Source organism: Neoarius graeffei, chromosome 7 (genome assembly GCF_027579695.1).
Source record: "Neoarius graeffei isolate fNeoGra1 chromosome 7, fNeoGra1.pri, whole genome shotgun sequence".
Classification (NCBI taxonomy): Eukaryota; Metazoa; Chordata; class Actinopteri; order Siluriformes; family Ariidae; genus Neoarius; species Neoarius graeffei.
The window spans coordinates 24,069,989-24,091,540 of NC_083575.1; the positions used below are offsets into that span (position 1 = coordinate 24,069,989).

Here is a 21,552-nt window from a genome sequence, read left to right on the forward strand (position 1 = left end):
TTACGCGATAACGTTGAAGAAATTTGCAGAAAACCACCAGGTCATTTCCTCATAAACAAACCAGCGCTGACGTAGGATTCAGAAGGAGGCGTCCCGCAGATGACGCCACGAAAATCAATGTTTGCCGGGAAATCCAAATGCCGAGTTTTTTCAGAGGCGGACCAATTCGCCTCAAATGGCTTGATTTCAACTGAATTTTTCTGGTATTGCGCAAGGTAAAAAAATTGCACAAAATGTGACAGATATTTGACCAAAGTTTAATATAAAATAGGAGAATTACACTGATCTTGCCCCTGGATTTACCCGTGATATGCACTTTACGAGTTTAAAAACACAGCATGTCATGACATATAAATCAACACAATGAAACAGATGCTGCAAATACAAAAAACAGCTTTAAACAGATTTTCTTTGGGATCTGCTCAACTTTACAGCACCTTTGCAGGACAGAGAAATACATTAGAAGCAGCTACCGGTAGGAGAGAAACAAGTTTCAGAATCATTCATCCAAGAGCTGATCTTGTTTAACCGGGTTTTTTTTTTAAATTGATGCATACAAGAAGCTGGTTTACATTTTGCACGTTTCCATTTCCCAGATCCGGGGCGTCAGAACTCACATCCTCCTGAGGCCACAGCAGTATTTTTTGAAGAGCCATAAACTAATCAGATTAAAAAAAAAAAAAAATTACAAAATTACCTGTTGACCTCACCCATCTCAAATCGCATGATTATTTTCTTGTTTTACCTCATGACTAGCCCTAAACTGCCCCAGTCCCACCCTTTTTTTTTTTTTTTTTTTTAAATGTTGCAGGCCTGAAACACACTGGATGTCTGCATATTGTCTAATGAAACACAAGTCAATTTATTGCTCAGTACACACACACACACACACACACACACACACCATCTGTTTTGTCTTCAAGCTGCTTGGACTTCTTTAATAGATGTAGATCTCCACACTGGATGATACATTTGAGAATTGAGTCAATCAGTGAATCGCACTCAACGCCGAAAGTCAACATCATTCTGAGTCATTTTAAGACCGACTTCAACCACAGTGTCTGTGTGTATATAATATATAAAAATGTATATACGCAGTGGGTTTAACCCCCGTTTGTGTGATACAAGACCACTCGCTCTGTACAGTGATGCATGTGGGATGCTACGGTCGCTGTTAACAGTTTCAGACAGGTCTTGTGCAAATCCTAGATATTGCTAAGTTGTAGTTGCTACAGGACGTTTTCACTACTGGTTTTTTTATCTATCATTTTTATTTTTTATGCTCCAAGTAAAATCAAATTTGGTGTCCGTATCAGATAGTTTGAAGAAAAATTTGAGGTGTTTAAAGGGGAACAGAGGGCAATATATAGAGTAAATATAACAATAACACACACATTGATGAACCTTATTCAAGACTTACAAAAGTTTTTTGTTCTAAGGTTGGAAAGTTAGTGTTTTGAAAGTAGCTCGAGCAAACCATTTCCGCAGTTTGAACAGCCCGCCATGATATTAATTTTATCCAATCAGAATGCACGTTCATTTTCTCTGCGTAACACTCATGACGTATGTATGTGCCCGGTTGTGTTGGCTCATTGAGGTTGGGAATAGCACGTGTGAAATACCTGTTTCTGCCTCTTGCGACGATTTCGCAAGTCCACGGGTGGCGCCTATCTCATTGCAGCAAATAAATTCTGCTGGACTCGTGAGCAACTCCACGTTACATTTTCCGCACGAGCACCACACCGTGTCACCTGCACGCAGACGCTCTGCCTAGAGCTGTGCAATATATCGTATTTTTATCGCGATATCGATATTGGTGTCAAACGATATCAAAATTCATAATATCGATATGAAACGATTTTTTGTCATTTGTCGAAAGGGACGTGCACAATATTTCTACAATGGCAATAAAATAACATTGACGTGACAGTAAGGTAAAACGAACCCTTCTGTCCCCTAAGGCACACCGTAGCCTTGCATACGTCATCCATTCTACTCCCGCGATATCTCCGCAACAGTAAAAAATCAGTTCTTCTGTTTTCATACGTGTCGGGTGATTTGATATATTGATTTGTTAATATGTTGTTTGATTTGCTTGCTAATAGTTATAATAATACAATTAACATATTTACGTCATATTTTTGGATGTGGGACTGGGTAATGTAAAAATGGCATCTACGGAAGAAAACAAGCACAACAATATTAGCACATATCCAGCTTGCTAGCTGTGTTAGATGTGTTAAACCGTGTGGATTTAAGTGGAATAACTGCGAGTCGTCCTGTGGTCAAGGCAGCGTTTTAAGGTAAGGCAATTTGGTTATTAATGTTGCCCGCCGCGGCATGTTTACTTGGGTTCATTTGATTTTGACTTGTGCATCTGCAGCTAGCATCATGCTTTGAAGTAGGTTCTGCTAAGGACGGGTTTATTGCGCGATGTAGACGGACTCAGATGTAATTACATTGTTATTAAAATTCCGTGCGCTTAAAACGGTGTCCCCCTGCTAATCATGTAGCCCTAATCATGTGTTGCTTTTACTTTTCGAGTGAAATATCTCTGCAAATGGTATTTCAATGCTGACATGCCAAAAAGATAGCGGAGTCCACATTTGGAAGATGAAGGAAGAGAAGCCTGATGCTTGAAAATAGATCGCTTAATCCACAACGCATATCTGTATTTGAGACATAACCTGCAACTAGTGGGGATGTTTTGGAATGACTGTGCGTAGGGTGTTTTTGGCCACAGAACACTAACCCACAGTAGTAGGAGGACTACTGGGTTCGTGGATTTTGTCTGTTGACTGAGCGACGCATGGTGTTTGCCTTGTGCCATTTCACGTAGCATCTAGCCACAGTGCCACCTACACTTTCAGGGAATGTTTACATGCCGCTGAGCTATTTTCATGTATGTTAATTCTTAAGGACTTGTCTCTATATTGTGCGTGTTCACACGGACTGGCCATCGGGAGTAGCGGGAGTTTTCCCGGTGGTTCAGTGTGGGCCGGCGGAGAAAAAAACAAAACAGTTGCGCGCTGGCCTTTAATATGATAAGCAATGTTAAAAGTTTCTTTAAGAAACTGTTAACATTGTTTATTACAGTTGCGCGCTGGCCTTTAATATGATAAGCAATGTTAACAGTTTCTTAAAGAAACTGTTAACATTGCTTATCATATTAAAGGCCAGCGCGCAACTTTTTTTTTTCTCCGCCGGCCCACAAACTCCTGCTACTCCCAATGGCCAGTCCGTGTGTGTGCGTGTTTAATGTTGGTGTCTTAACAACACACAAGCTTACGTTGTAGTGTGTGTGTGTGTGTGTGTGTGTGTGTGAGAGAGAGAGAGATTTTATCCTTGGCTGGCTACGAGCCAGTGTGGACGTTACGCAGTAATCACTGGTAATACCAGCGCTGGCTCCATCCTCTGTGATCGGAAATGTTGAGTGAGGAGAACGTGAGCCTTGTGCAGGCTATAGGACCTATCCAAAGTACGCGCTTGCACAGTAAATAGTTTAAGTAAAAGGCGTTTCAGGGTACAACGGGAAGGGTTGACAGGTAGCCTATGAGGCCTGTACTATAAAAATGTGGCCCGGTGCCTCAGGTGTTGATGATCAGGGCTTTAAAAAAAGGTGTATAAATATCGTTTTAAAAATCGCGATATCGATATTTACTGAAAAAATCGTGATATTGATTTTTTCCAATATCGAGCAGCCCTAGCTCTGCCCCACGCTCGCCACGTCCATGGTCAGCATCAGTCTCATCCTCGCCGTCATCCGAGCTTTCTTCTCTTATTTCATCACCGGAGTCGAGAGTACCTCTCCTAGGTTCAAACTGGTACCCTTCTAAGCCATAGCCTGCTTGCAGTGTGTCTTGCGGGATCTCTTCGTATGATTCGACAGAGCTGTCGCTTTCACTTGATGTGCCCGACGCCATGATTACACGCTCATCTCCTCTATTTCGGAGAGTTCCGCTAGTGCAGTGGGTAGCGCTGACGTCACGGTCTTTTAAAAATGGCGACTCTTGTGCGGTTTAGCGTATAAAGTATTATATTTACAATTACCAAGATATTTCGTTGTTTTCTAGTACATAAATTTGATAGAATACTTAATACGTTACTTTGTCACATCAGCAACCATATATATTATATTTTGTACCCCTTTAAAAACATTGGGATCTTACCAGGTCACCGAAAACAGTGTAGGAAAAAGCATCTTCAAGTGAGTCTACTTGATAGACGTCAAAGGGATGAAGAAAGGAGAGTTTGATTGCTTGAGGGAACACAGAAATGTTTAACGCTGGGAAGTCCACCACACCTAAACAAAAGATATCCAAAAACAATATATACAGTAGGTTAAGAAATGAGAGGAAAAGGAAAAGCAGCGCGCGCGCACGCACACACACACCTAACTTCAAACTTTAAAAGTAATACAATGCAACCAACTGATTTTAAATACAGGTCTTTTAAATAATAATAATAATAATAATAATAATAATAATAATAATAATACACCAGCTCATTTGGGCTTTAGCTGTAGTGTTGGTGTGTTTATAAGAGCCAGTGTAAGAGTCATTTATTTGTTGCGTCGATTGTTTTTCACCTACATGGGATCATAGAAGGAAGGTCTTTCCTGTAGCTGAAGGTGATGTCTTCAGATGAAGCATTAAGTTCTGTTCCTCTCAGTTGAGCTTCCACTGTTATGTAGTAAGCATCCTCAGAGTCCTGCGTGTATTCACTGATATCCAGGTAGGTCTGAGTGGTGCGCACGGACTTGGGCTTACTGTAGTTAATCAGACAAGTCAGCCATATTATAAGCAAAGGGCATTTTTTCATAATAAATTATATCCTAATTAACTGAATTTTTAATTTTACTTTATGAAATTTGCCTTGCGTATATTTATTAGATCATGATAGATATTATAAAAACTACTACGACTACTACTACTAATAAAAAAAAAAAGTTAGATTGTGTGAATGAACTTTAAAATATTTCTAACATAATACAAGGCTGAGTCAAATAACCTTTTTTGTACCGCTGATTGCAAATAGGTACCACAAAAGTGCATTAGTTTTCTATATTACCACCATTTTGCTGAATTTGAGTGAAAACATCTCTATTTTGCCATGTTAAGGTAAAAAAAAAAAAAAGTTTAGCCAAAAAAAAGGGAAAAAAAAAAAAAGTGGTTTTGTTTGAGCTTTAAATGAAATGTTACTAACACGGGCGGCACGGTGGTGGTGTGGTTAGCGCTGTCGCCTCACAGCAAGAAGGTCCGGGTTCGAGCCCCGTGGCCGGCGAGGGCCTTTCTGTGTGGAGTTTGTATGTTCTCCCTGTGTCCGCGTGGGTTTCCTCCGGGTGCTCCGGTTTCCCCCACAGTCCAAAGACATGCAGGTTAGGTTAACTGGTGACTCTAAATTGACCGTAGGTGTGAATGTGAGTGTGAATGGTTGTCTGTGTCTATGTGTCAGCCCTGTGATGACCTGGCGACTTGTCCAGGGTGTACCCCGCCTTTCGCCCGTAGTCAGCTGGGATAGGCTCCAGCTTGCCCGCGACCCTGTACAGGATAAGCGGTTACGCATTATGGATGGATGGAACTAACTCCTTAATCACCATGCTTGCTCGGTCTTTATAGGAAAATATCACACCGAGGTCCGTACAAAAATACCAAGGTCTGATATTTCCCTGTAAAGCCTGAGCGAGCGAGCGAGGTGAATAAGGAGTTTATTATATGGCTTTTTTTATTTCTAAGATTAAAAACAAACGGTCATTATAATGAGGCATGACTCTGCTTTCAGCCACGTCATATTTGTAACGTAGTTGAGTCACGCATGCAGAATAAAACGGCTAGCGGTTTCAAAACTGAATTTCTGTTCACAGGTAGCGGTTTCTGAATGCTCTTTGTTGCTCAGGTCTTGAATAACTCGGTGACTCTTGTTTGTCTTGGCTGTTTTTGATTGCTTCAATTTCCAATTAAGCTTTTTTTTTTTTCCTTTTTGCGACACTGAAAGCCGGCACCTTGGAACGAAAATCTGTAATCGATCACGGGCATTACGGGAAAATATTGCCTGCTAAGGAACCAATCAGAGTGCACGATTTTACCAGAAGTAGCTCATGCCATATAATTAATTTTTTTTGGAATAATAATTAAAAAAAAAAAAAAAAAAAAAAGTCACTTTAGTACCCATTTTCCTGTCCATGTTTCTTTGGTTTTAGTGGTTTTCACACTAAAGGAATTAGCTGGGTTTTTAATATTGTTATACCCCACTTCATTGGCCACAGATTAAATGTCTTACATGCTACATTAACTTTCAATAATTTAGTGTGATGTCATCCAATTCATCCCAGATTTAGGCTTTATTAACCAACGTACCTCATATAACCACGGATTTTTATGTTGAATTCAGGCTGTAGTTCGGGTTTGCTGTAGTTCCAGTACAGCACATTTGTAAAATTATGGCATGTCAGGCTGACATTGGTTGGGGCAGGAACTGTGGAAGAATCAACTGTGAAAAGAAAAGGGGGGGAAAGAAAGGATATAAACATTACTGGCATCGGTTAAATTACTGCCCTCCCCCAAAAAAAGGTACCACACTCAAATATTTGGCTTTTTACAATGATTTCATTATTAAAACGAGTTAAAGATGCTTTATCACCTTACTCAGAAGTTTTATGGTCTAATTTGTCCCATGTATACATGTATGTATAACATCTTCACAACATGGAATTGTATGATTGCACAAGCAAAGGAGATTTGTGAGAACTTTTTTTTTTTAATTTAAAAAAAAAAAAAAAAAAGTGTTGATGCTCATCAGGCTGGAAAAGGTTAACCATTCCATCTCTATAGAGTTTGGACTCCCCCAATCCACAGACAGACGGATGGAAGAAATTCAAGACCACTGTTACCCTCCCCAAGAGTGGTCGACAAACAAAGATCACTCCAAGAGCAAGGTGTACATTAGTCCACAAGGTCCTAAAGGACCCCAGGGTAACTTCTAAGCAACTGAAGGCCTCTCTCACATTGGCTAATGTTCATATTCATGAGTCCACCATCAGGAGAACACTGAACAATTGTGTGCATGGCAGGGTTGCAAAGGGAAAGCCACTGCTCTCCACATTGCTGCTCATCTGCAGTTTGCTAAAGATCACATGGACACACCAGAAGGCTACTGGAAACATTTTGTAGCTGGATCATTAGACCAATTTAGGACATTTTGGTTTAAAGGAGATGCATTATTTTTTGGAGAAGAGAAAAAAAAAGAAAAAAGAACCCCCCCACTGCATTCCTGCATAAGAACCATCTCATCTGTGAAACATGGTAGTGGTATCACGGTTTGGATCCGTTTTGGATGAATTGCCATCCTTCATGGAACAATGAATTCTGAATAACTGCAAAGGAAAATTATTCGAAAGGAAAACAGACAGATGTCTTCTTGTTAACAGAGTTTCAAAAGAAAGTGGGTCATGCAGCAAGACAACGACCCTAAGCACACAAGTCATTCTACCTAAGAATAGTTACAGAAGAATAAAATTTATGTTTTGGAATGCACTGAAACCTGCGGAAGCGCCAGCAGGCTGCACGAGCTTTTCACGGTTTCAGTTCACAGTCTGTGTAGGCCAAATTTAGCAGCTAGCGATTTTGCATTGAAATATGGAAGTGTCACCTGAGCACAACGTGGGAAACGAGGAGTACTAATCAAGACTGGTGTTGCTACACCCTCCTACAATACATCTGTTAACCATTTTAATAATTACGTGATAACGTTGAAGAAATTTGCAGAAAACCACCAGGTCGTTTTCTCATAAACAAACCAGCGCTGACGTAGGATTCAGAAGGAGGCGTCCCGCACCTGACGTCATGAAAATCAATGTTTCCCGGGAAATCCAAATGCCAAGTTTTTTCAGAGGCGGACCAATTCGCCTCAAATGGCTTGATTTCAACTGAATTTTTCTGGTATTGCACAAGGTAAAAAAATTGCACAAAATGCGACAGATATTTGACCCAAGTTGAATATAAAATAGGAGAATTATATTGATCTTGCTCCTGAATTTACCCGTGATATGCACTTTAATTCGTTTGGAATGTTGTGCGAGCAGTTCATGTGAGGAAACCCACCAGCATCCCACAGCTGAAGCGGTTCTGTACGGAGGAATGGGCTAAAATTCCTCCAAGCCGATGTGCAGCACTGATCCACAGTTACTGGAAACGTTCAGTATCGCAACGAATACCGAAAGCTAACGTTCACATATTGTTTGTCACTCAAATACAAGAAATGGATTTATTGGTAAAGCTTGATCAGCAAAATGTTTTTCAGTTTCGTTATGCGTGTCAACTATTGAGAAATAGGTCACGTTAACCTGGTACAGCATTGCGCTTTAAAAAAAAAAAAGGGGGGGCTTTCACTTCTGCATCAGGCTTTGTGTTCCGTGTGCAGCAGTAAACAACAAAGCCATTCAACCTTCTTTCAAGCTGCACTGTTAAACAGCCAGAAGGAGGAAATGGGGTGGAGAACAGTCACTGGAATGCAAAAGCATCCGTATTGGCACATTTATTAAAAAAAAAAAAAAACCCGCAAGACATTGCGCTATTCATGATTGTTAATTGTGTAAAATATACTGCGATACCTTCTCTAAAATCTCCACCCAGAGTGGTCAGTGTCATACTGGAAGGATTTAACTCTAAGCTTAGCCATCAGTTGAAATATGAAAAAGAACGACACAGGATGCTGGACTGAAAAAAAAAAAAAAAAACAGGAACTTGATGTTCACTGCAGAGAGCAATGATTTAAACACAATTTAACAAACTGTCCTTTAGTATCGTGTTTATTTTTTAGCATTCGGGCTGCCACCAAATTAAATTTCTAATTATCCACACTGCATTCAATCAAAAAGTTAAGAGAGCAAGAGAAAGACACACACACACACACAGAGAGAAACAGAGAGATGTAATTTTTATATCCACAGGTGGTTTTGTAGGTGAGGCCCTTGAATCAGGATGTGCCAATAATTCATAACTCTGAGTATTGTGCAGAGACTGTAGTGGGAAAGCAATAAACTTGTTTTGGATACCAGGACAAGATCCTACACCTCTCCGATTTGAAGTTCTTGCATTTCTGATCCCAATTTATTTTACTTCGAATGCCATCCCGGGGCGGCACGGTGGTGTAGCGGTTAGCGCTGTCGCCTCACAGCAAGAAGGTCCTGGGTTCGAGCCCCGTGGCCGGCGAGGGCCTTTCTGTGTGGAGTTTGCATGTTCTCCCCGTGTCCGCGTGGGTTTCCTCCGGGTGCTCCGGTTTCCCCCACAGTCCAAAGACATGCAGGTTAGGTTAACTGGTGACTCTAAATTGACCGTAGGTGTGAATGGTTGTCTGTGTCTATGTGTCAGCCCTGTGATGACCTGGCGACTTGTCCAGGGTGTACCCCGCCTTTCGCCCGTAGTCAGCTGGGATAGGATCCAGCTTGCCTGCGACCCTGTAGAACAGGATAAAGCGGCTAGAGATAACGAGATGAGATGTCATCCCTTCATACTATAAGGACAATTAAGATTGGGTTAGGACAGAGATAATAAACACAAAACAAAAACCCGAGACACATTTTAAACAGAACAGGAGGTCAGATACTCGTCTCGTATCCAAGTTTTAGATACAGCCTTCTCAACCGCATTCGACTGCCACAACCGTCTTATGTAATTGTGAGATAATGGACACGCGCATTAAGGCTGGGCGTAAAGATCTGGTTAACTCAAAACCTCTGATGTCTCTGGAAAAGTACTTTCTTCTCAGCAAAATGTTTCATTACTGCTGAGACTTCTTTAAAAAGGAAGGAAGTGTGTGTGTGTGTGTGTGTAATTTTTTTTTGGTGCTACACAATTCTTTACCTCAAAGAAGAGGAAGTCTTAGAGCATGGCAAGTCTTATGAAAGACTTTTTTTCCCCATTTTTCAGCAGTTTTTGCCCATTCCGGATGTATGCAGAAGCCAGCACATACACCGATGACGACAGCAAACCTACAGCTGAACTGCCAGCAACAACTATTCAGATCTCTTCTGGTTAATCAGTGTATGACGGTAATGGAAAACGTATTTACGTATCTTACCACCTGCTCATTGCTCGGACCCCTTTGGCATCTGGCTTTGACCGTCCAAAAATGTAGACTGGATTTTGCCACCCCTCCCTCTTAACTACAGCCACCTTTATTTCTCTTTACAGGAGCCATCACCTACAGGTTAGAGAAGCAGCCTTGGGCCCAAAGGGTCACCGGTTTGATTCCCTGGACTAGCAGGAAAACCCATGGCTGAAGTGCCTTTGAGCGAGACACCTAACCCCCAACTACTCCCCAGGCACTCTGTGTGTTTGTTGTCCATCACTCTGCATAACAGCATCTGCTAAATACCTGTAATGTAAAATAATGACTACAATAAAAACCCTTTGGCTTTGAAATCCAATACTGCTATAAACATGTTGCAGTGACACCTCTGCTGCCACAGCTAGCATTTTCAGAACTTAAATAAACGATGATTGTGGCATTGCTGACCAGAACTCATTATATTAGTTCTTATTTTATATATTATTTATATTTAGGGGGCGGCACGGTGGTGTAGTGGTTAGCGCTGTCGCCTCACAGCAAGAAGGTCCAGGTTCGAGCCCCGTGGCCGGCGAGGCCCTTTCTGTGCAGAGTTTGCATGTTCTCCCCGTGTCCGCGTGGGTTTCCTCCGGTTTCCCCCACAGTCCAAAGACATGCAGGTTAGGTTAACTGGTGACTCTAAATTGACCGTAGGTGTGAATGGGAATGGTTGTCCAGGGGCTTCAAAGTTTGGGAGAATCGCAGGGTACAAATAATTTACAGCAGGGTGCAAAATGGTAAAATGTCTGCCAGTGGCAGACATAATGCAAGCAAAGCATGCAGGGAGATTTTTTATATATGTATGAGAGACAGAGAGAGAGAGAGAGAGATATGAAAGTACGAATTTTTCATGGGGCGGGATGGTTTGGAACAGGCCATCTAAAATTGGGATAACATTTACCCGGGACGGGTATTTGAGGCCGGTCATCTAGCTTAAGCTTGATTAGCGTTGTTACGCACGCCAGTGTTTCCCACAGAAATTTTGGAGACTATGGGGGCAAGCCATGGGGGAGGCGTGGGGGTTGTTTAAAATTGAATGATATGTTAAATATTAAGTTATTACTGAAAAACTATTGATTAAAAAAAACAGACACTGAGAAATGGTCCTATAAACAACTTTACCAATATAAAAGATTACCAGGACTACAAAAATGCAGAAAAATAGGCTTTACTTATCCAAATGCATCTGTTGGTTCAAAAGTTAAAGTGCATAGAACCTCACAGCACAACATGAAGTTACCTTAAAATATAATATAAATGCCTCAGCTTTCATGTAAGAAAAAAAAAAAAAAACACTATTAATATTAGTACTGTGTGCAGGCAGTCTCTCCTGAAGACTAAATTAAACAATAATTATAAACTAATAAAATAAATGGCTCAGGCTTCATAGAAGAAAAAAAAAAACAATTTGAACAGAATCTCACAGTATGATGCTGAAGTCTGCCTAAACAATGGAAAATAAAATACCATTTTGGCAAAAACGTTGGCATCCATTAATTTCTTGTATTAAGTAAAAAAATATGTTGCCAGATACTGCTGACATTTTACAGCCCAAAATATGTTCAAAACCCACTGAAATGCACTTAAAACCGCCCAAATTGGGCGGGAAACCGCTCAATCTGGCAACACAGGCAGCAGTAATGGCTGCACTCGTGTCGAGGATGTAAACACAGTTGACGCAGCAACGGACATACATGACATAGTGGATGTAATTTACGTTCACAACTTTTTTTGCTGTCAGAAATATTTAATATTAAATTTTGTGACTCGACTGACAATAGCCGGCGGCATAACAAGCCATAGCCGGCGATTTGCCGCTGGTGACCGGCGACTTTTGAGACCGCTGGTTGTCTGTGTCTATGTGTCAGCCCTGTGATGACCTGGTGACTTGTCCAGGGTGTACCCTGCCTTTTCGCCCGTAGTCAGCTGGGATAGGCTCCAGCTTGCCTGCGACCCTGTAGAACAGGATAAAGCGGCTACAGATAATGAGATGAGATTTATATTTAGTCTTTCTGGCTAAAAAAAATAAATCTATACTTCGCTTTTGTCGACCTTGAAAAGGCCTTTGATCGTGTGCCACGCGAAGTCCTGTGGTGGGCCTTGAGGTGAGTGCGAGTCCCAGTGTGGATCATGAGAACAGTCCAGGCAATGTATGCCAATGCCAAGAGCAAGGTCAGGATCAACCAGACTTTCAGTGACTACTTCGACATAAAACTGGGTGTCCACCAAGGCCCTGTTCTGAGCCCCTTGTTATTTATCATTGTTCTTGAGGCTCTGTCGCGAGACTTTGCTTCTGGTGCTCCCTGGGAGCTTCTATATGCGGATGACCTTGTGATTATAGCAGAGACCTTAGATGAGCTCAAGGAAAAGTTCCTGCTATGGAAGAATGGTTTAGAATCCAAAAGGACTGAGAGTAAACATGGATAAGACCAAGGTTATGATATTTGGCTTAAATCTGAATACCTTAAAGGACTCTGGTCAATACCCATGCGCTGTGTATAGGAAATACATGGGTTGCAACTCAATCCTTTGTACTGGCTGTCAACACTGGGGACATAAGAAGTATACAAGTATTCGAGGCGGACTCTCCACAGACCTGTCTTTCAGACGCGACAGATGCCTTGGTCTAGCACGCCCAATAGACACCAGGCCCTATAACCAAGTTTTTGTTGGGGAGTATGTCATAGATGCAGTTGACGTCTTCTGTTATCTTGGTGATACTGTATGCCCTGGTGGGGGATGTGAGCTTGCGACAAATCACAAGAACCAGAGCAGCTTGGGGTAAGTTTAGAGAACTACTACCAGTCATGCTGGAGCCTTGGTTTTTGTACTCGTGGTCATATCTACAGCTCATGTGTCAGAAGTGCAATGCTATACACTAGTGAGAACTGGCCTCTGAGAAGAGAGGATATGAAGCACCTGGAGAGGAACGAGAGCGTTCTGCTCAGGTGGATGTGTAATGTGAAACCCAAAGCTGAGGTCAGCACCAGTAGTCTTCGCCAGAGACTAGGTCTGGGGGAGCTTGATGCTGACTTCAGGTCATGTCCACCAAAGCACATCGAGCATTGGGAAGGTGGTGTCCTTGCAGGGAGTGCAGAAAAAGGGCCACCCACACAAGACATGAAAGGAGGTGGTCACCCAGGACTTGAGGGAGTGGTGCTTCACGCCCAGGGACGCACTGGACAGGGTTTACTGGAAAAGAAGCCTATGAACACACCATGCAGCGTCCAACCCACTGATGGTGGATGACAGACATTAAACCAGATAGTGAGCGAGTTCGTTTGCTCAGCATGTTAACTTCCCTCACAGCCACACTCTCTTTCATCTTATAACAATTTGGTAAGAAATTTAACAGGAAACCCACTCAAAAATAAAGAGCCTGCGGGGGCATCGTGGCTCAGGTGGATAAGGCGCCACACCATAAATCCGGGGACCCAGGTTCGATTCCGACCAGAGGTCATTTCCCGATCCCTCCCAGTCTCTCTCTCTCCTGCTCATTTCCTGTCTCTACACTGTCCTATCCAATAAAGGTGAAAAAAAGCCCAAAAAAATCTAAAAAGAAATAAAGAACCTGCCAATCCCCACCAACCAGCCAGCTCTCGTGGTTCTTTCAGCAACAGTGTCAAAATAATCTTGGTCCGATCTTACACAGAACTGAAATCTGCGTTGCAGTTCAGTCCACTAGATACCATTCGCACAGGATTGTATGGTCTTACTGGCACTGGAGTCTCAGTACCCAACCCTAGTATGGAACTACATTCATCACACACTGCATCCTCACAGTCCTTCATTAAAAGAGCAGCTTTTTGCTACAATAATATTTCAGGCGTGAACACCAACCGCTTCTCTCAGCGACTCTCGGTAAAGCCTCGGTCACAACCGGCCGTACGTGCTCCTACGGCCGGTCTACGTGCAAAAAACGCAAGAAACGCACGGAGGGCGCGTGTGAAACGCACGGAGGGCACGCATGTGATGTGCTGATTTTCCAGCCGTAGACTGGCCGCAGAGGTTCTGTCATGTCAAACAAACTCTACGGGCGCTCACGTTTTTTTCAGGTTGCAAGACAAACTTATGGCCAACGTGTCTTTCTCCATGAACAAAACAAAACAAAAAAAAAAGGCAGCGATTTGGGAAACGCCAAAAATCGCACGGCCAAAAAATAAATAAATAAATAAATAAATCATACGTCCGGTTGTGACCTAGGCTTAAACGACGCAGAAGTTGGTTACTTACGAACGGACTCCGAAGATACATGCGACTCAATCACTGCTTGCAAGTTCAACGTTGTTTTCACTGAAATGGGACCATCGTGAGATGATTTCCTGGCTGAGAGCAGAACAGCAGTCATGGAAGTAGATGGTATAACGTTTACTTAATTTATTAAGTTCAATAATATTTGACGGAGGGACACGGACATGAAATGACAACTTTAACTAACCTACCTACCTCTGTCTCTGTCCGTCTCCCCATCTGGCTCTCTCTCTGCCTGTCTCTCTCCGGCTTGCTCTCTCCCAGTCTCACTCACCATCTATCTGTCTCACTCACCGTCTGTCTGTCTCTTGCCCTGTCTCGCTCACTGCCTGTCCCCCCCCCCCCTATTTCTCGCCCCGTCTCTTGCTCACTGTTTGTCTTCCTGTCTCTCTCTCCGCGTCTCTCCCCAGTCTCTCTCACTGTCCGTCTCTCCATCTGTCTGTCCTTGTCTTGCTCTCTGCTTGTCTGTCTCCCTCACTGTCTGTCCCCCTCCATCTCTCACTCTGCATCTCTTCCCCCTTTGTCTGTCTCTCACCCCGTCTCTCCATCCCTGTCCACATCTTGCTCTCTGCTTCTCTCTCTCTCTCCCCCTCCCTCACACTGTCCCTGTCTGTCTCTCCCTGTCTCCCCCCCAATCTCTGTCTGTCTGTCCAACTATCCAAAAATGATGGTGAGCTAGATCTGAGAACAAACACAGCAGATACATATACCACATAACAGAACATCTGTCGATTCGCTCACTGCTTGCGAGTTAAGGATAGCTAGACTGAAATTTGGCTTGCTAGACTCCTCATGCACGCACATCTCAACAACAGGACTCAGTCAATGAGTGATGCCTTTACTAGGCCACAAAAAAAAAAAAAAAAAGTGGGTTTTTTTTTTAAATATTTCGCCAATTAACTGACATTTTTCATCTTCATCTACACAAATGTGTGTGAGATACAATACACTCCAAGAAACTAATGTTATCTTCGACCACGTACAGCAAGCTACTCTGTGATTTCATTGCCAAAGCAGCACCATAACACAATTTGTGCAACATTGCTAAAAATGCCAGCGGCCTACAATGTGGTATACAAGTGTGTGTGGGAAAATGTCTATTGAACGATCGCACATAACACTCCAGAGACCTCACAATCCTTCAGTGGCATCTCATTATCTCTAGCCGCTTTATCCTACCCTACAGGTTCGCAGGCAAGCTGGAGCCTATCCCAGCTGACTACGGGCGAAAGGCTGGGTACACCCTGGACAAGTCGCCAGGTCATCACAGGGCTGACACATAGACACAGACAACCATTCACACTCACACCTACGCTCAATTTAGAGTCACCAGTTAACCTAACCTGCATGTCTTTGGACTGTGGGGGAAACCGGAGCACCCGGAGGAAACCCACGCGGACACGGGGAGAACATGCAAACTCCACACAGAAAGGCCCTCGCCGGCCACGGGGCTCGAACCCGGACCTTCTTGCTGTGAGGCGACAGCGCTAACCACTACACCACCGTGCCGCCCCCTTCAGTGGCAGATGGAGAAAAAAAAAAAAAAAAATACTACTAACTGATGAGAATTACAATAACACTTAAGTTGATATATCTGTACCGTGCTTTTAACAAGACCTTGTTGCAAAGCAGCCTGACAGTAAAATAAACATTTTAAAAACATATGAACTACAATTTATCCCTAATGAGCAAGCCTGTGGCGATGGTGGTAGGGATGGGTATCACGAGAATTCACACGATCAGCGATATCGTGATATTTTAATCTAAGAATGGCATTTCTTTTCTTTTAGCAAAACAATTATGTAAGGAAACAAATGTAATTAACTAAATGTAATTTAACTATTATTAAAAATTAAACAAAATGTGATTATTTAACTAGCTACATGTACTAGTAGTTTGCTAAGTAGCTTGTGTGTAAAAGAAATTACAATGTCAATCTACACAAATTTGAATAAAAAAAAGTAAGACCAACACTAACGTTTGAGCACAGAAGAAGAAAAAAATTATATATATATATAAAAAAATCTTAACACATCGGGCAACCTTTTGTAAAGAATGGAAAAACACGAGTAAAAGGCCGTCATTTCCAGCCAGATCTAAGATTGTCCAACATCAATAACGCCCTACCCTAGATAAAGTCAACTTCACACTGGGCTTCAGCATACTTAAGTTACTGATTTTATTTTGATTTATATCTTCTACCACATAATGAAATGCAATGTTGTGCTGTTTAAAAAACAACTTAAAACAAGTTTTATTCCAGTTACCTATTGACGGTCAAATTAACCCTTTGGTGACTGACCCCTTGAAAATGGTTCCTCCAGGAACGATGACGTTTCAGTTGTCAAGACAACGGAAAAACTAAAATACAAAAACAAAGATACGTCACAATGCTCTTGTGCACAAAACAAAATGCTCTTGTATTTGTATTTTAGTTTTTCCGTTGTCTTGACAACTGAAACGTCATGGTTCCTGGAGGAACCATTTTCAAGGGGTCAGTCACCAAAGGGTTAATTCAAGAAAATAAATCAGAATCAGATAAAATAAGTAATTTATGCATACATGCGTTACTGTGATTAACAGATTGTGCTTGCAGTAAAACAAATTCCTTACCAATTCAGCATGTTGTAAGCTGCTTTTAACTTCATAAACTTGGGAATACATTTTAGGAATGACGACCTCTGAGAAAGTTTTTCTAGATGGCACTTGATACCGGGGCTCACGTTCAGCCAGCATTTCCCTGAACTCCTTGGATTCCACCATGCTGTATGGCCTCATGTTTTTCACGATGAATCTTGCTATTTTAGAAGTGATTCGTTGCGCTTTTTCAGATGTACTCTGGTATTTCTTGGTACTAGAAAATGCATTATTTATAGTTTGTTGTTTTGGCGCAGAATGTGAAACACGTAGAGCGCTCGTCTGTCGCACGGTCTGTTGTAATTCCATGGGGGCTTTGCCATTAACAGCGCTGCACGACGAAACAGCCGAAATACTCGGATGTTGGCGTCTCAAACGTGTCGTTAGATTAGCTGTTCCCCAACTACACTTAACTATAGCTTTACAAATTTTGGACCCAGCAGCGTTTTCTTCGCTCCCGCTTTCCCCCTTCCGAATAATTAAGCCGAAGTGCTGCCAAACAGCAGCCTTTCCCTTAGGATTTTTCACAATGTTGAACTTGTAGTCGTCGGTGCCGACGAAGGCCGCCATTTTGAAAGTGTGACCAAGCAACTATTTTTTGCATTCGAGCAAGGGATTCTGGAACCTTCTATTTATTTATCGTCTCAAAAACAATAAATATGCTAGTGAATGAATATATTATTCGAGATTTATAAATTGAAATTAAAAAATGAAAGCAGTTGACCAAATATTTGACATTTCCATGATTAGACAAACTATTTACGGAAACTTACAAAGATTCCCGAGTGAGCCGATATGTCAAAATCGTACCGCGATACGCATCTTTTTCAAGCTGCACCGCAATACATCAAGTATACCGATAATACCGCGCACCACTAGATGGTGGCAAGGAAAAACTCCCTGAGACGACATGAGGAAGAAACCGAGAGGAATCAGACTCAAAAGGAAACCCATCCTCATCTGGATGACAACAGACAGCGTGATTAGAAATAACTCGCTTCAACAACTGTGTCCTATTGAGGTATTTCACTCACGTGACCAAGTCATGTGATGCTGCCATTTTGGACGGCACGGCTCGAATCAGTTTGAATGCGAGGAAGGCGACAAACGAAAAACATAAAAGAAAAAGGAGCGAGATGCAGAAAACATCTTCACTATCCAGCGACGTAGGGCATTTACAGGGCGAGCAGAGGGAGAGGTATTTGCAAAAATTGAGGTTAGCAGGCTTAGAGAACGACGTTTACCTGCTTCCACCAGGATTGTTCACTGACAGCTAAGGTTTGTTCACATTTTCATTTACTTTCGGTCCTCAGGATAAACAAAATGTTATTAAATATGGTCACTGAAATAACTTTAGTCTGTTGAGACATGGCCCGTTATAAGTTTTTCCTTTACTGTATTTACTAGCTAGCTAGCGCGCTCCGGGGCTGGCTGGCTGGCTGGCGCTAGCTAGCTAGCGCGCTCCGGGGCTGGCTGGCTCGCTCAGTAAACTAGTAAATACAGTAAAGGAAAAACTCGAGACTGAAAGGTTTTAACAGTCATCCAAATGACTGAACGTAAACGTTGCTACAGTAACATACTAGGTACTATGATGTTGACATTAGCTAGCTTGCCGTTCAAAATGGCGGACACCGGGGCGTCACGTGACCCTGTGACGTCAGGTGAAATACCTCAATAGAGTCCCAGAGTATAACTGTGTAACCAGGAAAATCATTATCATTTTCACATGAAAATCAGTTTTGTTGAAGTTATAAACTGTTCACTGATGGAGACTTGAATGCGAAACTGTTCATGACGACTGCAATCCTAAAGTTACAGTTTGGTCAGAGGTTTACATACACCAGACATCCCGACCTGACAAAATTCATTTCAGGGAGGTGCGTCTCCTCCTCCCCCAGAAAATCTTGGATTTGGTTGATGTGATTTCCTGCATTCTGGTGGATTTTGGGGTGGGCTTTTGGAGATGAACAATACCTGAATTCACTCAAATTCATAGCCAACACCCTGACTTGGGGACTTGGCTGCCCCCAACCCAGAAACTATGGTAACTACAATGTGCCATATATTAAGCTCCTTACTGATTGAATCTGGACACCCCACGACCTCAGATTAACAAGTGTTTGGTGAGACATCTGACTCCTAAATTCGGTCTTGATGTGACGCACCATGCTGAAAGCCCTTCCCACATCACACTTAGAATTTGGCAGCACAAACAGCAGCTTCATCAGCTGACAGAGCTCCCTGAATCTCAACTGCCCTGAGCTCAAAGATGTGACTTTGGACAGCTTCCCCCACAACTCATCAACTGGTAAATTCTTATAATTTAGCACCAGTGCTTCCAGGTTAGATGAGACATAATCCAGGACTTCTAAATGGAGTTGTTCTCTGGCATCTGCCTTCATTACATTTGGAAATCTCTCTGCCAAAGTCAAAATCTGCTCTGGTTTCACACCATGGTTCTGAGGATTGACCACTGACAGATTCGTCAAGATTTGATCTCTCACTGGGAATTTTTCCCTTTATTTTTTGAAAGCTTCTGACATAGAATGCTCTCGCATCTCTGCAGAATTGCTTTGTCTTGTGACTGGAGTGCGCTGATTTTCACATCGGAAAATTCCGTCAAAAATTAAATAAATAAATAATAATTTAAAAAAAAAAAAAAAAGTGTTATTTACCAGCTGGGAGGTCCGTATCGTGAAATACTGTGACCGAGATGAGACAAAGGCCCAATCCCAATTCTAATTTCTACCCCTACCCCTTCCCCTCCCCCTTCCCCTTGAAACTGAGCTACAAGGGATAGGGCTTGAAATTCAACCCCTACGTATTGGGATAGCCCTTCAACGATCGCATACGTCATCGCGTACCTCCGGCAGCGTTTACGTTAGCAAAACGCGACCAAATGCGTCACTGGCTGCGACCAGCCGCTACAGTCAGAGCCAGAGGCAGAAATCTCTGCTGGCAGGGTGTGATTTGTTAACTAACACCACTGAATGGGATATCTTTGGCGCTTCGTGCACCACATCCGACAGAATGAGGTGTCAGAACACTCATGTAAACAATAAAAGCGAGAATAAACAGAACAAAACGTACGCAGTCAAGCAACCGAAAACAATACTCACTCCCAAAGCTTTTTAGCAGCAGCTTGGATTTCAGAAATCGCTGCTCATTCTCAGCTCGAAAGCGAATCAAGTGGCGTGTTTCCTCTGGATAACAACTTAAAACACGTAAATAATGGAGAAAATACATTTATGACAATCTTTCGCCGCGGGAACCGCCATCTTTCTGAAATCCGCTTGAAATCTCGCTGAAATCCGCATGGCATTGTGGGAAATCACTCAAACCCCTTCGTTCGGAGTCAGCTCAAGGAAAATCTCCGTTTGGAGGGGTACAGAAGCCCTACCCCTTCCCCTACCCCTCCGCGTTAACTGGGATTGGGATACCCCTACCCCTTCACGTGAACGCGCAAAATGGAGGGGAAGGGCCAAGGGGTATGTCCAAGGGGTGAAATGGGATTGGGCCAAAGATTGAGCTATTTGACCACAATGACCAGAGGTATGTTTGGAGGACTAAAAGGTGAGGCTTTCAAACCTAAGAACACTGTACCAACTGTCAAGCATGGTGCATCATGCTCTGGGGCTGTTTTGCTGCCAGTGGTACTGGTGCATTGCACAAAGTGGATGGAATAATGGAGGACTACCTCCAAATGCTTCAACTTCACCTCAATTCAACAGCTAGACAGTTGAAACTTGGACACAATTGGGTGTTCCAACAGGACAACGATCCCAAACATACATCAAAATTGATTTTGGAACGGATAAAGCAGGCTAACATTAAGCTTCTGGAATGGGTGCCAAGAAACCAACCAATTTAAATGAACTCTACCAATTCCGCCAAGAAGAGTGGTCAAATCAAATATCCAGCCAAAATGATGCCAGGAGCTTGTTGATGATGACCCAAAGCATGTGGTCAAGGTACAACTTGCTAAGGGAGATTGAACCAAATATGAGCCTGCATGTATAATTTTGACCCTGTGTGGATTAGAGAAAATCCAAACTTGTGCCCTCAATTCTTGTTTTTTGAAGTTGTTAAAGATGTATGCTGCACAATCATTCCACCCTGGAAAAAAAGAACAGTTCAAGGAAATCATTAACAGCCCCAAATTACCACAACATTCATGCCCATGATGGGTGTATGTAAACTTCTGACCACAACTGTATCAGGACAACTGTAGTCCTAAACCAGTGTAGCAAAACTAAGTGTCCAGAGCCATCTTCCAAGTGTATCTTTAGACTGTCTATAAGGCTACATCTGAGACGGAAAGCATTTTGAGAACACGGCAGTCTGATTTGAGATAAACGTTACCGCATCCGCTGCAGGTGTACACTAGTGAGAACACAATCTTACTGTTCACAGCGCAAGGCAACAACAGATGACATCAATGCAGAAGATCTTTGATAATGAACTTTAACTTTAGCAGGGTTAGGGAACGTTAACGTCAGCATGTCCGACTCTCGTCCCATTGCTTTATTAAAACAGTACGCTGCTGAATTTGCAGTTTTA

The 21,552-nt window shown here is 42.5% G+C and overlaps 1 protein-coding gene across 1 annotated transcript in view; it reads right to left on the minus strand.

The window, feature by feature from the left end:
- Positions 1-21,552, minus strand: part of LOC132889175 (interferon gamma receptor 1-like) — a 57,793-nt gene that overhangs the window by 10,124 nt on the left and 26,117 nt on the right. The window contains exons 2-4 of the mRNA XM_060925424.1: positions 6,357-6,489; positions 4,593-4,768; positions 4,170-4,303 (exon numbers count right to left, since the gene is read on the minus strand). Coding sequence (XP_060781407.1) covers positions 4,170-4,303; positions 4,593-4,768; positions 6,357-6,489 — 443 coding nt within the window. The remainder of the gene's footprint in view (positions 1-4,169; positions 4,304-4,592; positions 4,769-6,356; positions 6,490-21,552) is intronic.